The 14145-nt window shown below is 38.6% G+C and overlaps 1 protein-coding gene across 7 annotated transcripts in view; it reads left to right on the top strand.

The window, feature by feature from the left end:
* LOC149022131 (ARM repeat superfamily protein) overlaps nucleotides 1-10630 on the top strand; it is a 61594-nt gene extending 50964 nt beyond the window's left edge. For 5 of the 7 annotated variants that reach the window (XM_089150301.1, XM_089150300.1, XM_089150303.1 and 2 more), the window contains 3 exons: nucleotides 4560-4661; nucleotides 7789-7827; nucleotides 10088-10630. In XM_089150301.1, coding sequence (XP_089006427.1) covers nucleotides 4560-4661; nucleotides 7789-7827; nucleotides 10088-10225 — 279 coding nt within the window. In that variant the 3' untranslated portion in view covers nucleotides 10226-10630. The remainder of the gene's footprint in view (nucleotides 1-4559; nucleotides 4662-7788; nucleotides 7828-10087) is intronic. The other 2 variants (XM_089150304.1, XM_089150302.1) reach the window with 1 other exon arrangement.
* Nucleotides 10631-14145: the final 3515 nt, after the last annotated feature.

The following is a 14145-nucleotide window of genomic DNA, read 5'->3' as shown; positions in this document are numbered from 1 at the left end:
TTGTTGCCGACGGGCACGGGGTCCCTTTGGGTTCTATATCACTTTGGGCCTTGGAGTTCCTTTGTAGATTGGGCGTCAATTAAGAGGTTCAAAACTAAGCGGTTGAAAAACCGCTTTCCCGCCTAGGTGGACGCTTTGACAACTATGTTGACAACCATCTAAATTAAAAGAATTCTTCTTGAAATAGAAGACTATCTTATCTATAAGAGTCCTCTTTAAAAATAGACTCCTTACCTAAGTAAATCAAAGCCACTGATAAAGACATTCCAATAATAAACAAACTCCTAAAAGATGGGAACTCTTCTTGTAAAAAGAGTCTTTATCTACAACATTACTAATGGAAATCAACTCAATCACAACTCAAAACAAGAAATTTAAAATGGACTGGGACTCTACTAGTAAAGCTAGAATTTTGGAATTATATTCCAGCTGTGAAATAGGGCAAAGGTTGTAAGTACATAGACAGAATCAAGTCACACAGAATTAGAGAACATCTTAATGTAGCTGGCTCCATATGTTTATGTATATATTTTTAAATCATTGATTGTCTTGTATCCTCAACTGAATGAAGGCCAGAAAGCCAGGATCCATAAATGAATAGCAGTGAGATAAACAAGCGTTTAAGAGAATTCGGCCAGGATTGAGTCAAGCTGCTGTTTAGGGCTGAAATAGAATTCTAAATCTGAAATGGAATTCTTAGTTTAGTCCTCTGTTTCTGATTTCCAAAATTTAACTGACTCCCAAGTCCCAATTAGATTCTGTTTCTGACTTGTTTGTCTAACAGATTGCTGATTTGAATTCCTCAATACTAGAATTAGGGTGAAGGTTTACAGGGGACTCAAATCGGGCTCTGTTTAGGGTTTCTGGGCTTCTCAGGCAGAGTGTAACAGCAACTGGTTCAGGGTTGTTAGAGCTCTAGGATGGGCTCTAATAGTGACTGGTTTAGGATAACAGGTCAAGGATTAGGTAAGTTAAGGTTCTAGAAGGGAAACTAATTATTTATGAAACTAGGGTGTTCAAGATCTAGGGTTTTGGATTAAAGTTCAGAATTAAGACTTCAGGTTTAGGTTTTGGAAATTCAGAGCAGCAAGGATTTAGGGTTGTAAAGGGGTGAAAAGGGCTGAGGCTGGATTGAGAATTAGTGGCTGTAGAGGGATTATGAACCTGCAAGGAGGAAGATTCTAATAGGGGTTTTATTAGGGACTCAAGGGTTATGGAGAAAAAGAAGGCTACAATGGGGCAGGCTTGGCAGAAACAGCACTTTTAATTAAGGGAAAAGATGAATGAAATAAGGCTGACTTGTTACTTTCCTGTAACCATGCCTGACAATTGGTTGAGATGCAGATGGAGTGATGTCAACCAGAATCAGGGCCTCACTAAGGGCCAAAACAGGGCCTAGGGTGGTAATAAAACACCTTATGGCCCTATAGAAAATTGGGCATGAACTGGTGTATTTCAGTTTTTTTTTTTTTTTTTTTGTTCTAGTTGGGTCAAGTTAGGGTTTGTTGGATCTGGATTCCAACCCTACATTTGTTTTGAGGTTTGGATTTGTTTTGGTTAAGTTATTGAAGAGCTCCTATTAGGTTAGGAATCCCAATTGGAGAGGGATTCCCTTAGTTGCAGTCCAATTTCTACAAGGAGTCTAGATCTTCTTTTATTTTGCAATTTGGATTATCCTAGGATGAGATATGACAGAGTCCTTGTTAGAATGAGAGTCCCACATCAGTTACACCTAATTATCTTTTTTCTCTTAAAACTGTAGAAAATCTAATCTTAGTTTTCAATCAATACATTACGAACCCCTCATCCCAACCCCAGTCCACTTTAGCATCATCTCACTCTCCCCCGCCTCCTCCCTGACTGGTGATCCCAACCCTAAGCCTAGTTTCCCTTTTAGAAACCCTAGAAATTGAGAAAATTCTAATTTTTTAAACCCTAGGGTTCTAGAGTTAAACCTGAATATTAAATCAGCAGAAATCAAATATAATTTCATCAAAACCCTAACCCTAAATCTCCTGGCTGAACCCTATTCTTCCCCTTGACCTGTAAAAACCCTAGACGCAGGGTTTAGAAGCCTAAATCCCTTAGCCACAGGGTGTATGTAACCCTAAACCACTGCTGAATACCTCAGAGTTGCCCCCAAAAAAACCCCAACTTCAGAGTGTTTAAAGCCCTGAAGCCCTAATTTACTGCTTAATTAACCAATGTGATCATGAAGATTGGCCTCAATGTGGGGGTGTTATCAAAGGGGAGGTGTATTTAATTCCTGTTTTGTGGGGTGTTGGGGGGGATTAGATGAGTGGTTGGAGATCTAGGGTATAGGTTTGGGAAGAAGGTGAGGCGAACTCAGGTTTAGAAACTGGAAAAGTCAATGCTGGGGAAAACAAAGTGGGGGATAAGGGCTGGGGAATGGAAGGGATTGAGGGAATGCGGGTAAGGCGGGATTGAAGCTACGGCAGGGTTGGGGAGGGATGGGGCTATGATGGCCAATGAGGGTAGGGGCTGGGATGAGATGAATAAGGGTTTGGGGATTGGTTTTTTTTTTTTTTTACCCCTTTCTTGGGGGGAGGGGAAAAAGGGGATGCAAATGTGGGAGAAGAAGAGTAGATGAAAGGGCAGGGGTAGGGGATTGTATGAAACCACTTGTAGATGATAGAGGTTGAGCAAAATCTCAGCGACAGCAAATTACTAGCAGTGGCAGGTAGGGGTGTCAATTTTCAACCCGAACCGTTGAAACCGGACCGAACCGGCCCGAACCGAACCTTAATGGGCTGTGTTTGGGCTGAAGACCCTCAGCCCGAACGGTTTCGGGCTGGGCCGGGCCAGCCCGTGTGCGGCCCGCTAGCCCGAACCGGTAGGCCCGAACCCCAGCCCGTTAACCCGTTTGAATAAATAAAAAAAATTAAAAAAAAACCCCTTATTCCTTACGGTTATGGCGCATTAACTCATTGTTCAACTTCAACCCACCCCACGTTTCATATTCTTGAGAATTTAAATTTTAAATTTCAAAATTTTCATTATTTTAATTTTTAAATTTTACCAAAACGGTAGCAAACCCTATTTGGCTATTTCATTTAATTTTAGAAACCTACCGCCTTAGTTTTCTACCAAAAACAAAAAAGAACCTAATGCCTTAATTCCTTAATCGGTTAATCCTTACCGTTTCTGCCTTTCTGGTTTCACTTTTAGTTGCAAAATTTCTTTCACTGTTTTGTAAAGGATTTTCACTTTTACAATTTTACTTTCTCTGTTCAGCTACTTTCACATTTTACCACTCTCTAGCAAATCTATTTCTTATCACAAGTAATTTTAAGTTGAGCCTTCATATAAATCTAATTTCATTGGGTGAAGATTGTAAGGTTGACCTACACATGATAGAAGAATCTAAATTTTTTATTTTTTTGGGGTTGGGGGTGTTTGGATTAAGGCGTCAAGCTAATGCCATCACTAGATTTACTTGGAGTCTTCTTCCTCTCTCTATCGTAGTTTTTTGTGTGAAGAGTTGAGGAAAAATAAAAATAAGTTTCAATATTGATTTTTAATTTAGTCCAAACCGTTAGCCCAAACCAAATCCAAACCGTTAGCCCAAACCGCTAACCAACCCGAACCCAAACCGCACCAAACCGAAACCGCACCAAACCGCACCGAAACCGTTATCTTTTAAATGGGCTGTGTTTGGGCTGGGGGGTTTCCAGCCCGAAACCGTTAAGCCCAGCCCGAAACTGCTCCAAACCGCACCGTTGACACCCCTAGTGGCAGGCTTCCTCCATGGAACCCTATGACTCCCTCAAATTCTCCTCAAACTCAATTTTATTAATCAAACATAATCTGCCTTCCTTACAAGCTAGTGGCTATATTTATAGCCTTCTCACACTAGGACTCAAAATTAGAAGCTGGGATTTTTATGGTGGGATCCTTGGCTGGTTATGCAAATGAGATAATGGCAAATAAGGTGGTGGTCAGTCCATTCTGGCATCAAGGCTTAAAGCTCAGCTCTTAAACTTGAAACTCCTGTAATAGTACTTCTAAACAGAAATGGAGACTTGCCTATTAATAGTGAATTCCGGAATCTTATGGTAGGTAGAAATTATATCCTAATTGTTGCATTTGACTGATACAACCTGTTTATTGGGTTTTGAATAAGCACCTACATTATAAACCAGACAAAATAGCAATCCTAAATACTTATTTTGCATTCTTCCCAAAAAAATGCCTATATTACCTCTTAAGGATCCAAAACAAGGATTATCTAAGCCTGGCTTTTTTAAACTTGAAGTCAAATCCATTGCTGTTGAAGCCTGGCCCTTATAGGTAGAGATATGTTCCCTTGAGCCACTTGATTCATTTTTTATTTACTAATGTCATCTCCGTACCCATTTCCCTTTTTTTTCAAATGATTTCAATATATAAATTGTATCTCATGATGTCTTGCAACATCTAGAGCAACGCTATTGATGTGATTCCTTGTGACTTTTTGGCTTTATATCCTATTATCTTATGCTTAAATAGATATGTTTCAGTTGATACACAATTTAATATTAATATTCCTATCATTTCAGCAGATACTGAGAACTCTTTTTGAGATCGTATTATTTGAGGACTGCAGCAATCAGTGGAGTCTCAGTAGACCAATGCTGAGTTTGATACTTATAAGTGAACAGGTTGGAGTCTTTAAAATATTTGTTAGTCTCTAGTTTTCTCATTGTTTATTTTCAGAACCTGGAGATATGTTTGTGCATGATGTTTCATGCATCAATTGTTGCTTAAAGCATTAACATTCTCTGTTGCTGTTGAGGACCATACTCACCCATTATGTTATTTGGATTTTTAATTGTCTTACCTGTTTACATCATTCAGTCTGAGCTGTCTTAGATCATGCTATACTTTCCTCTGTTCTTTTTTGTATCGTGAAGTAAAATGTCCTATCTAGGCTATCAAATGTCAGTCTGTTAGTTTTGGAGTTTTATTTATGTTGATGATACTTAAATTCAGCAAGTCCACACTGTATTATTGCTATGGTATCATGTGTGTACATCTAGTTGCTATATCAAGTGGGAAATTTAGTAGGTTTCTACAGCCTTAGAGATGGTAAACAATCACCAAAGTGCTAGGGATTGGAAGCCAGCAACATTATCAAAACCGATGGTCAAGTTTTGCTTGATTAAGGAATTTAAGCAACCTGGTTGGGAAGTATATGATGTGGGCTGAAGTCTGGTTGAGTGGCCTAGGAAAAGTGATGAAAGTTTCAGAATTGCTATCTGTCAAACCATGAAGTTTTATTATATCCAGCAATTACCAAAATAGTAACTTACTAAAAACTGTATTTCAGAATTAGTAACAGCAGAGACATAACAACTAACTTGCAGAATAAATGGGAACAGGGGATTAGGATTGCTAAATAAGGAGGAGATCAAATCAGTTTAGGTGTGTAAGGGGGTATATAAAATAGAATGTAGTTCAACAGATTAAAAGTCAAACATACCACCAATGGTCTTTAAAGCCATGCAGCCATGAGAGACCTTATTAAGTATTGCAAAAGAAGGGGCCTGCTGATAGAGCTGGGCGGGCTTCAAAATCATTCTGCTTACAGGCGTGGAAAGGATGTTTCCGGGAAGCCCGGTTGAGGAGAGAAGGTTTTGGGGGAAATGCTTCGAGGTGATCTGTCTATTGAACGAGAATCCCCCCTTCTCCAACAATGCGCGTAACTTCTTTTTTGAAATAGATTTGATGTGATTATGGACTCCCCTGTCAACTCAGCAACTACTCCTCCAGTTGATGAACCGCCGCTTTTGAAAACGCAGTGCACCCAAGTAAATAAGGAACAAGATGAATACAGAGGTTAAACGAGCATCCCACACCTGAAAGGTGCCCCACATAGGTCTTCCCCGGCCGAGTTTGGTTAAAAGTTCCATCCATGGGTATAGGCCTTAAAACGTCCATACACCAATCATGGGTCGTATGCATAAGAGCTTGCTTGAATGCGAAACTACCAGTTATTTAAGGGATCAAATAGATGTATTGGTTAACATCGGAAGGAAAGAGAAGAAGATGAAGGTAGAGAGACATTGACTAGGACCTGCTTCCTAGGACTTGACCAGCATCTTACACTTCCTCTTAAAATTCCACAAGTTCATCTAAATCTCATAGAAAGCTTAAGAAAAGAGTTTATTCATATTATGTGAAGGAAAATAATCCTTGTTATATGCATTTTTTCTTTCCGATAAATATATAAACATTTGAAGGATTTGGAACAAATGAACATTTACAAATAATTTAAGAACATAAAATGATAGCTCCCAATGTGTTTATTTAAAATGTTATGTTAAAATAAAGGAAAAGAGTTCTGAAAATCTACTTATAATTTCTTGAAATTGGAAACCCAAAAAAAAAAAAAAAAAAAAAAAAAAGAAGAAGAAGAAGAAGAAGAAGAAAGAAAGAAAGAAAGAAAGAAAGAAGAGAAAAAGAAAAAAGAACTTTGAAGACCATGGATGCAAGACAAACATGTAGATATCATTCACACTAGAATAATATTTTTAAAGATTGGTATTTTCCTCCACGAATTTCATCACATGGTTTTGGGGCCAAAAAACTGATAGATATATGCATAAATATCCCATCAAGTTTTCAGTTCTTTTTATTATTTTATTATTTTTTTATATAGTAGGAAAACGCAAGAAAAAGAAACCCTAAGATTCTGGGGGAAAAAAAGTGATTTTTGTTGCATACTAACTTGTGGATTTAATGAGGTGTAGTACATATTTCTCAGTTGCCCTTATATCAATTATGTGTGATTGATGGAACCATTGAGTCCTTGATTCTTGGCAAAAGCCTGTTTAAGTTTCTTTATAAAAGAAATGGAATTCTATGTTTTGACACCATGTGTACTAATTGTGTTCCTTCATATCATTATTGTATTGGCTAGTTACAGCTTTATACGTGAATCATATTGTTCTATATAATATCAGTGAGGGTCAAAATAGATACATATGAGATCAATGGTTAATGCTTATCTTAAAGTATTGGTTAGTTACAGCTTTATACGTGAATCATATTGTTCTATATAATATCTGTGAGGGTCAAAATAGATACATATGAGATCAATGGTTAATGCTTACCTTAAAGTATTGGTTAGTTACAGCTTTATACGTGAATCATATTGTTCTATATAATATCTGTGAGGGTCAAAATAGATACATATGAGATCAATGGTTAATGCTTATCTATACTTTTAAGACTCGCTTATCTCTTCTTTTTTCTCTCATGACTTGTGCTCATCTGAAATGTTTAGTAACAGAATTAAAGAACCACTAACAGATACCTATTATATCTCTTCATTGTCTTGTTAATTCTTTTCTTGGGTAATACCGTTCTCCACAATGGGCTTCTTGTAGATTGGACTCTAGTAGGTCTTTTGTTACCACAGTACATGCTTTAGGTTTCTCTATCTTCTAACACAGGTTTACTGATGCAAATTCTCTGGGTCAGTATTGAGATATATGTGGTTTTCGTTCCCAGGGACCTTGGTCATCGCCCATGCCCTCATCTTTTCTTTCTTTTTCTTTGGATGAAGTCCTCCTTTCATGTCGACGGCTATATTATCAGTGATTTCTGTTAACGCATACCTTCTTTTGGATGCTATCTTTAGCATATTGACTGTATGCAACAACCCATATCAACTGAATTTATTGTGGGCGTGAAAAAATTATGCATTTGGTTGCATCTCTGAACTAGTGCTGCTTTCTCCATGTGCTGGCATTTTGACTTGAAAAATCATGATTTGATCTGCAGATATTCACCGATTTGAAGGCAAAAATTTCAGCTACGCAAGTAAGTTTTTCATGCTTGAATCTCCATTGTATTTTTCTTTATCAAGTTTTTTGTCTATCCAACTCAGAAATTTTTGAAACTGGAGCCTGGCCCTCTGGGGCCTGGTCTAACCTGGTTATGTGATAATTTGGATACAAGGCAAGATCCTTGTCCAGTATTCATCGTGAAAGTTATGGCTAATCAACTGCAACTGCTAATTAAGTGCAATTTCAGTACTGTACAACAACAATATAGACTTATCAGTTATCACAACTAAATGGGCAATTATGTGGATTCTTATTTTCCAATCAGCTTTATATGAAGTCATACAAGATACAAGGCCTAAGCTATGAATGTCTTTTTGCTCACTATTCTCCTAGGATTATTGTACACCTTCCCTTGATTCTTTAGGTCATCCGATCTGGAGAAAACCATTGTCTTGTATTGGAGATATCCCAAGGCTTCCATTGGACATGGTCGTGTTGCCTCAACTGGGTCAAATAACTTCTACCAGGAAAAAGAAAAAAAAAAAGGGGGGGGGGGCGGGGGTTGGAGGCCACTCCAAACTAGTGCTCTAATATGATTATCCTTCCAGTTTTGCCAGACATCCATCTCAACATCTTCATAGGTCAGCGAAAGGGTGTCTTTCGAGAAAAAAAGGATGCAGAATACAGAGGAAAAATCCATACCCAGGCCAAACAGTAGAAAATGAATTGATCAGACTTTTCACCCCATCTTCAGTCTGGAACAAGACATTGGCTCTAAATCTAAATCTTGATCTTGATCTATTAGCTGACTCCTAAATATTAAGTGCACAACAAGGTGTGAATTACTTCTTTTTTGAGTATACGCCTCCAACCCCCATTTACTTTTCTGTAAGAAATGGAAGTGAGAATCTAAACATTGAGGGAAGTGAAACCACTCTTGCTGGAAATGTCATGGGATACATATATCTTGCACACTAACCATCTCCAATACATAGGGGGATTCCACCTGTTTTATCTTTTCAATATGAAGACCAAATGAGAAAGCTTAAAATTTATCTCTAGTACACAGTTTATCCATATGATACTTCTTAACTGCCCAACATTCGGTTCATACATCATATGACAAGTCATATAAAATTTTCCTTTAAGCTTTAAAGGAATGCTGATCATGCAGCAACTCTGGACACGGCTACCGCTTCATTTGGAATTTTCTCTACCCTAATCAAATTTTGGAATATTCTCTGATTACTATTCACCACCTTGTTAGCTGTTCATGTGTGGGTCAAGTTATATACCATGTACTGTGTCATTATTCTACTTGGTACTCTATGATTCCAAGGTTGATATTGATGACTCCAACATGGCATAATCTCTACTTGTTACGTCTTCCAAAACAATATCATGAGCAAAAAGCATGTTAAGGGACCTCATCATGTGTCTCAGGTTAAATCATCAATGTAAATTAGGTCCTGAAGTTTGATTCTTAATGTCTTAATATAACTTAACTATAATTGGAAATTCATTACCTTGACCCCCACACTTAATGCTAGTCATCACAAAATGATACATATCTTTCATTATGCCTAAATATTTACATGATACCTTTCTCTCTCTAGTATATATTAGGTTAACTCTCTTGGGATTTTGTTGTAGGCTTTATCTAGGTCAATGGCCATATAGATCTTCCAATTGTAGATCTTATTGGCATAAAATAGTATCGGTTTAGAATTAGTGAGTTCCTCTCTCACGTGGGCGTCAATAACTCTCTCCCATGTGAGAAATGCATACAATTCGTCCAGCCTGAAAACACTTTAAATCAGGACCACAGGCTATGATTACTGGATTTTTCGTTGTGCGTAAGAAATTGGTAACCAGGCACAAAAATATGACTGAGTTGTATTGAAAAGACAAAACGGGGCCATGTATTGGAAGATCACGGAAGAGGATACACATTAATGAGATTCATGTTTACACCCTCAAGGTCATCATAATGGATATTGTAATAGGGAGAAAAGCTTTGAATGTAATTTCAATGCAAAAGCAAAGCCAAGAAGTGAAAGACGATGAATAAAATATTACCGCCGAGAAACTAAGATATACGGCCAGTCTCAGCACTATTATTCCCAGAACATTAGGGCAATGACATTTAGTCCATCCAACAGAAGCTTGTCATTCATGATTTAGGAATTTATTTTTCTGATATTAGAACCTTCTGTTTGAAATTGATGTTACAAACTCTCTTTTTCTGTTTGATTTATGTGCCTTACATGGGGCTCATTTCTATTTGTTTGCAGCCAGCGAATCAGCAGCAGCGCCTTGCCCTATGTTTTGATAAATTAATGGCAGACATTACTCGTAGCTTGGATTCCAAGAACAGGGATAAGTTCACCCAAAATCTGACAATTTTTAGGCATGAATTCCGCGCCAAGTAGCTTCCACCCGTGCAGCAGCTGAAGTTTTTGGGCGAATCTATCCTGCCGATAGCATGTTACCTCAAAGCAGAGAAGGATCTGTGGATCTTTAACCTCAAGTTCTGATCTTATTTCCTGCCACCATATGAGGAACTTGTTACCATTGCTGAGTTTCTGTTGCGTGGGCTGGTCCAGTTTGATATCTTAATGGTTGTCAATATGTGTTCTTTTCGCTTAGAAGGATCTAGGATGTACAGTGATCTTCTCTGTCTATTATAGATGGGTTCAAAATGTGCAGAAGCCGATGATGGGCAATGTTTTTGTGTAGGTCTCGCTGCAGCTTCTGACGAAAATCAATTCTTTATTGTAGTTGAAAATGGTTGTAAATGTTTCATAATTAGATATTAAAAAAAAAAGTCATTTGAAGCAGATATCCTCTTGATTTGATTCTTTTAATTTGTTGATCTCTGTCAGTGAGAACATAGTAATTGTAAATAAATTCCCCATATGATTGGCCAAGGCAGCCTCCCACGTGGAGAAGTGATCATTTTAAAGTTGTCATTATAGTATTTTTTTTGGTAAGCTAAGAGCAGGGAGAACACAAGGCCTCATAGGAGTAAAATAAGATGCTGCATGGTTGTAAACTGTTAGTGCCACAAATTTAATTAACAATTCTTTTCAGCATAGGAAAGAAGTTTACTCCTCCATTCTACTTCTTTGAAGACCTCTTCTTTTGAGACCCCGAACTCTACTGGAAGACCAAAATATTTCCTAGGTCCATCACCATAAGGGACTTTAGGATCCGAGAGAACCATCTCTTAACTTAGAGGGTGTTATGATTGAAAGTAATGCATGACTTCCGAAGGTTTGTGCTTTTCCCACTAGCTTGACAGTAGTAGTCTAAAGAGGCTTGAGGTTGTGGGTTTCTTGAAAACCCACCTTAGCAAACAGAAGATCGCCATCGGCAAATAGGATATGGGAGAGAGGAGAGGCTCTGTTTCTAACCTTAATTCCATGAATAAACCCTTGTCTTTCTACTTCAATGAGGATTGAAGTAAGAGCTTGTGAACATAATCTAACGATTGCTGGTGAGAGGGGGTCTCCTTGCCCAATGCCCTGGAGGGTTCAATGGAGGGTTGGGAGATTCCATTTACCATCATATTGTATCGCATAGAACATATACAAAACATGATCATCCACACCTAGTGCTCTAACAGACCATATGTCAACACAACTTTCTCAATGAAATTCCATTTCATCCGTGAATTTCTTTTGCACTTTCTTCTTTCTAATGTAATGAAAAGCTTCATGGGCCATGAGACATTGTTTGAGATGGGTCTCTGTGGGATGAAGGTTGATTGGTTGGGTGAGATGACATTGTCTTGGTGGAGCTTTAATCTAAGTAGCTAGCATCTTGGTGACAATTTACTGGTCACACTAGAGAGGTTGATTGGTCTGAATTGATCCACCTATTCAAGTTGATCAACCTTGGGGATGAGACAATTGTAGGTGACATTTGAGGTGAGAGGCATGATGCTAGTGGAGAAAAAGTCATAATCAACACTACAAACATCAACACTTACCAAGTGCCAGATTTTGTGGAAGAAAATTGGAGGCAACCCTTTGGGACTAGGGGATTTTAGGGTAGCCATTGCCTACATAGCAGCCTTTATCTCCTCTACCGTTGGTTGAGTACATAAAAATTCATTGATCTCCTGAGGTATAGATGGTGAGATAGTTGCAAGGGCAAGTTGAAGGGTTTCATCATCTACTCCCTTTATGAGTTAAAAATTCTATTGTACTGTTCTTGGAGGAGATTTTTCACTTCACTTTCAGTTTGAGACCTAGAGCCATCAAGCTTTTTAATAGCTAAGATTTTGTTCCTCTGTCTCCTTTGTAAAGTACAAGCATGAAAGTATTTTGTATTTTTATCCCCTTCCCTAGTCCAGTGCTATTTAGGTTGTTGTAGCCAATACAATTCTTCCTTTTCTAAAGTTGTTTTGAGCTAGTCTTGTATTTCTTTTTCTCTGCTGTGATTTGTTTCTGGGTGGGGGTTCTTACAATATTTTAAGTTTCTTCAATAGCTCTTCAATTATTTTATATACAGACCTAAGCACTCTTTTGTTTCAGTCTACCAAAACTTGCTTACAATTCCTAGTTTTTTGTTGTAAAACTAATCTGCCAAGCGCAAAGAAGAGATCGGCCAAACTTTTTAAACCATGATTGAGCACTGATCATGGGACAGCCACATCACTTTGAATCTAAAGGGTCTGGGTCCTTAAGGGAGAGTGTCCAACAAGATCACCAAACCAAGTACTATGGTCTGAGCCCAAAGCAACTTCTACATTCACTACCACATTGCCAAAGAACCTATCTCATGCGTCATAGGCTAACAACTCGTCTAATCTGATTTTTACATTGGCTTGACCCTTCCGTTGCTTGACTAGCTATCTTGCCCCATGGGTTCTAATATCAAACAAGTTACAAAGTGTTTAGAAAATTTCTAAAGCTATCCATATCTCTTAAGTCACATATCAAACCTCTTTGCTTTTCTTTCCATCGAAGGAAAGAGTGGAAATCCCCTATGCATGCCTATGCCTCCATTCGGTTGCACCCCTACTATATGATCCTATCACGTATTACCTATGTACATATATAGTAACCCGGGGTTGTGGGTCCACCCATTACCCCTGGTGCCTATGCATTCACTTAGACTCACTAGGTGCATGGTCAGTATGTGTCTAGATGCATTGGTTAGTAAACCGTGATGAATGCTATTACCCATTCGGCATGACTATTAAAGTTGCGTGTGACTCATGATTGGTAGTGGCTAGGTCTTGCTGTTATCCAACGTGATGCATGATTTGTGTGGGGAGGCATAGGCCCACCGTCATCATGCAATTGGGAAGGTTGCATATGCATAGTGTTGGGCTGGTGGTACTTTCAACACGATCTGTGATTTCCATGGGAAGCCACGAGGGAGTCCGCCTATGTATATGTGGACAATGGGATGTTAGTTCAATACGATGTGTAATTTCCTTGGGGAACAACATCCCTAGATGAGAAGGATATGCGCACCAATAGGGCACTAGGCATGAGAGAAGGTAACCGGACCACATGTAGCATGAGACATAGTTGACCTTACATTGGGTTTGACTTATCCTTGACACGCATCATTACTCATTGCCAATGGTGTGGTGACAGAGCGGTGACCAAAACTCCAACCATGGTATGATGTGATTGAACACCTTTATTGTAGATCCCAACAAAGGTAACCATTCCGTGAGGGATTAGAGTAACGAGACCTTCTTAGAGGAAGCTGGTGTTGTAATTTAACGTGTTTTCCACCATAGAGACTACATTTGTTAGAGTTTAGAAACATGCATGCATATTAATTTGTTTTGTCACGTTTTCAAAGCGGAATCAGTGCTAAAAGAAGAGAAGATACCTTGTTCTCCATCAAGCAAGGTCGAACTGAATCGATCAGAAGTTATCTTCAAAGATTCAGCAATTCGACCATTCGAATCGAGAACCTAGATGAGAAGATAGTTTTTCATGCTCTATATCAAGGGCTCACTCATGAAGGACTGCTTGAGCGCTTACTGCTGAACATGCCCGGAACGTACGCCGAGTTACTCGAGCAATGTAACAGGCAAGCGGAAATCTCAGAAACTTTAGAGTTGAGGAAGAAAGAGTCAACCAACAACGGTCGACCTGATACCAGTGGTCGTTGTGACTCATCACGAGCAGGTTTTCGACTAGAAGTGATGAAGTAGCCAGAGGGAGAATATACTTCTCTCAAATTAAGAAGGTCCGAATATTGATGCAAATCAAGAGTCAAGGAATACTTCAAAGACCTAGCAAATTATATTCTCAACCAGAGGAGCGTGACATAAGCCGATATTGCGAATATCATAAAGATCATGGACATCGGACTGATG

The sequence above is a fragment of the Hakea prostrata genome, chromosome 3, assembly GCF_041222555.1.
Source record: "Hakea prostrata isolate BN-2017 chromosome 3, UWA_Hpros_2, whole genome shotgun sequence".
Taxonomy (NCBI): Eukaryota; Viridiplantae; Streptophyta; class Magnoliopsida; order Proteales; family Proteaceae; genus Hakea; species Hakea prostrata.
This window is presented reverse-complemented; position numbering and strand designations above follow the sequence as displayed.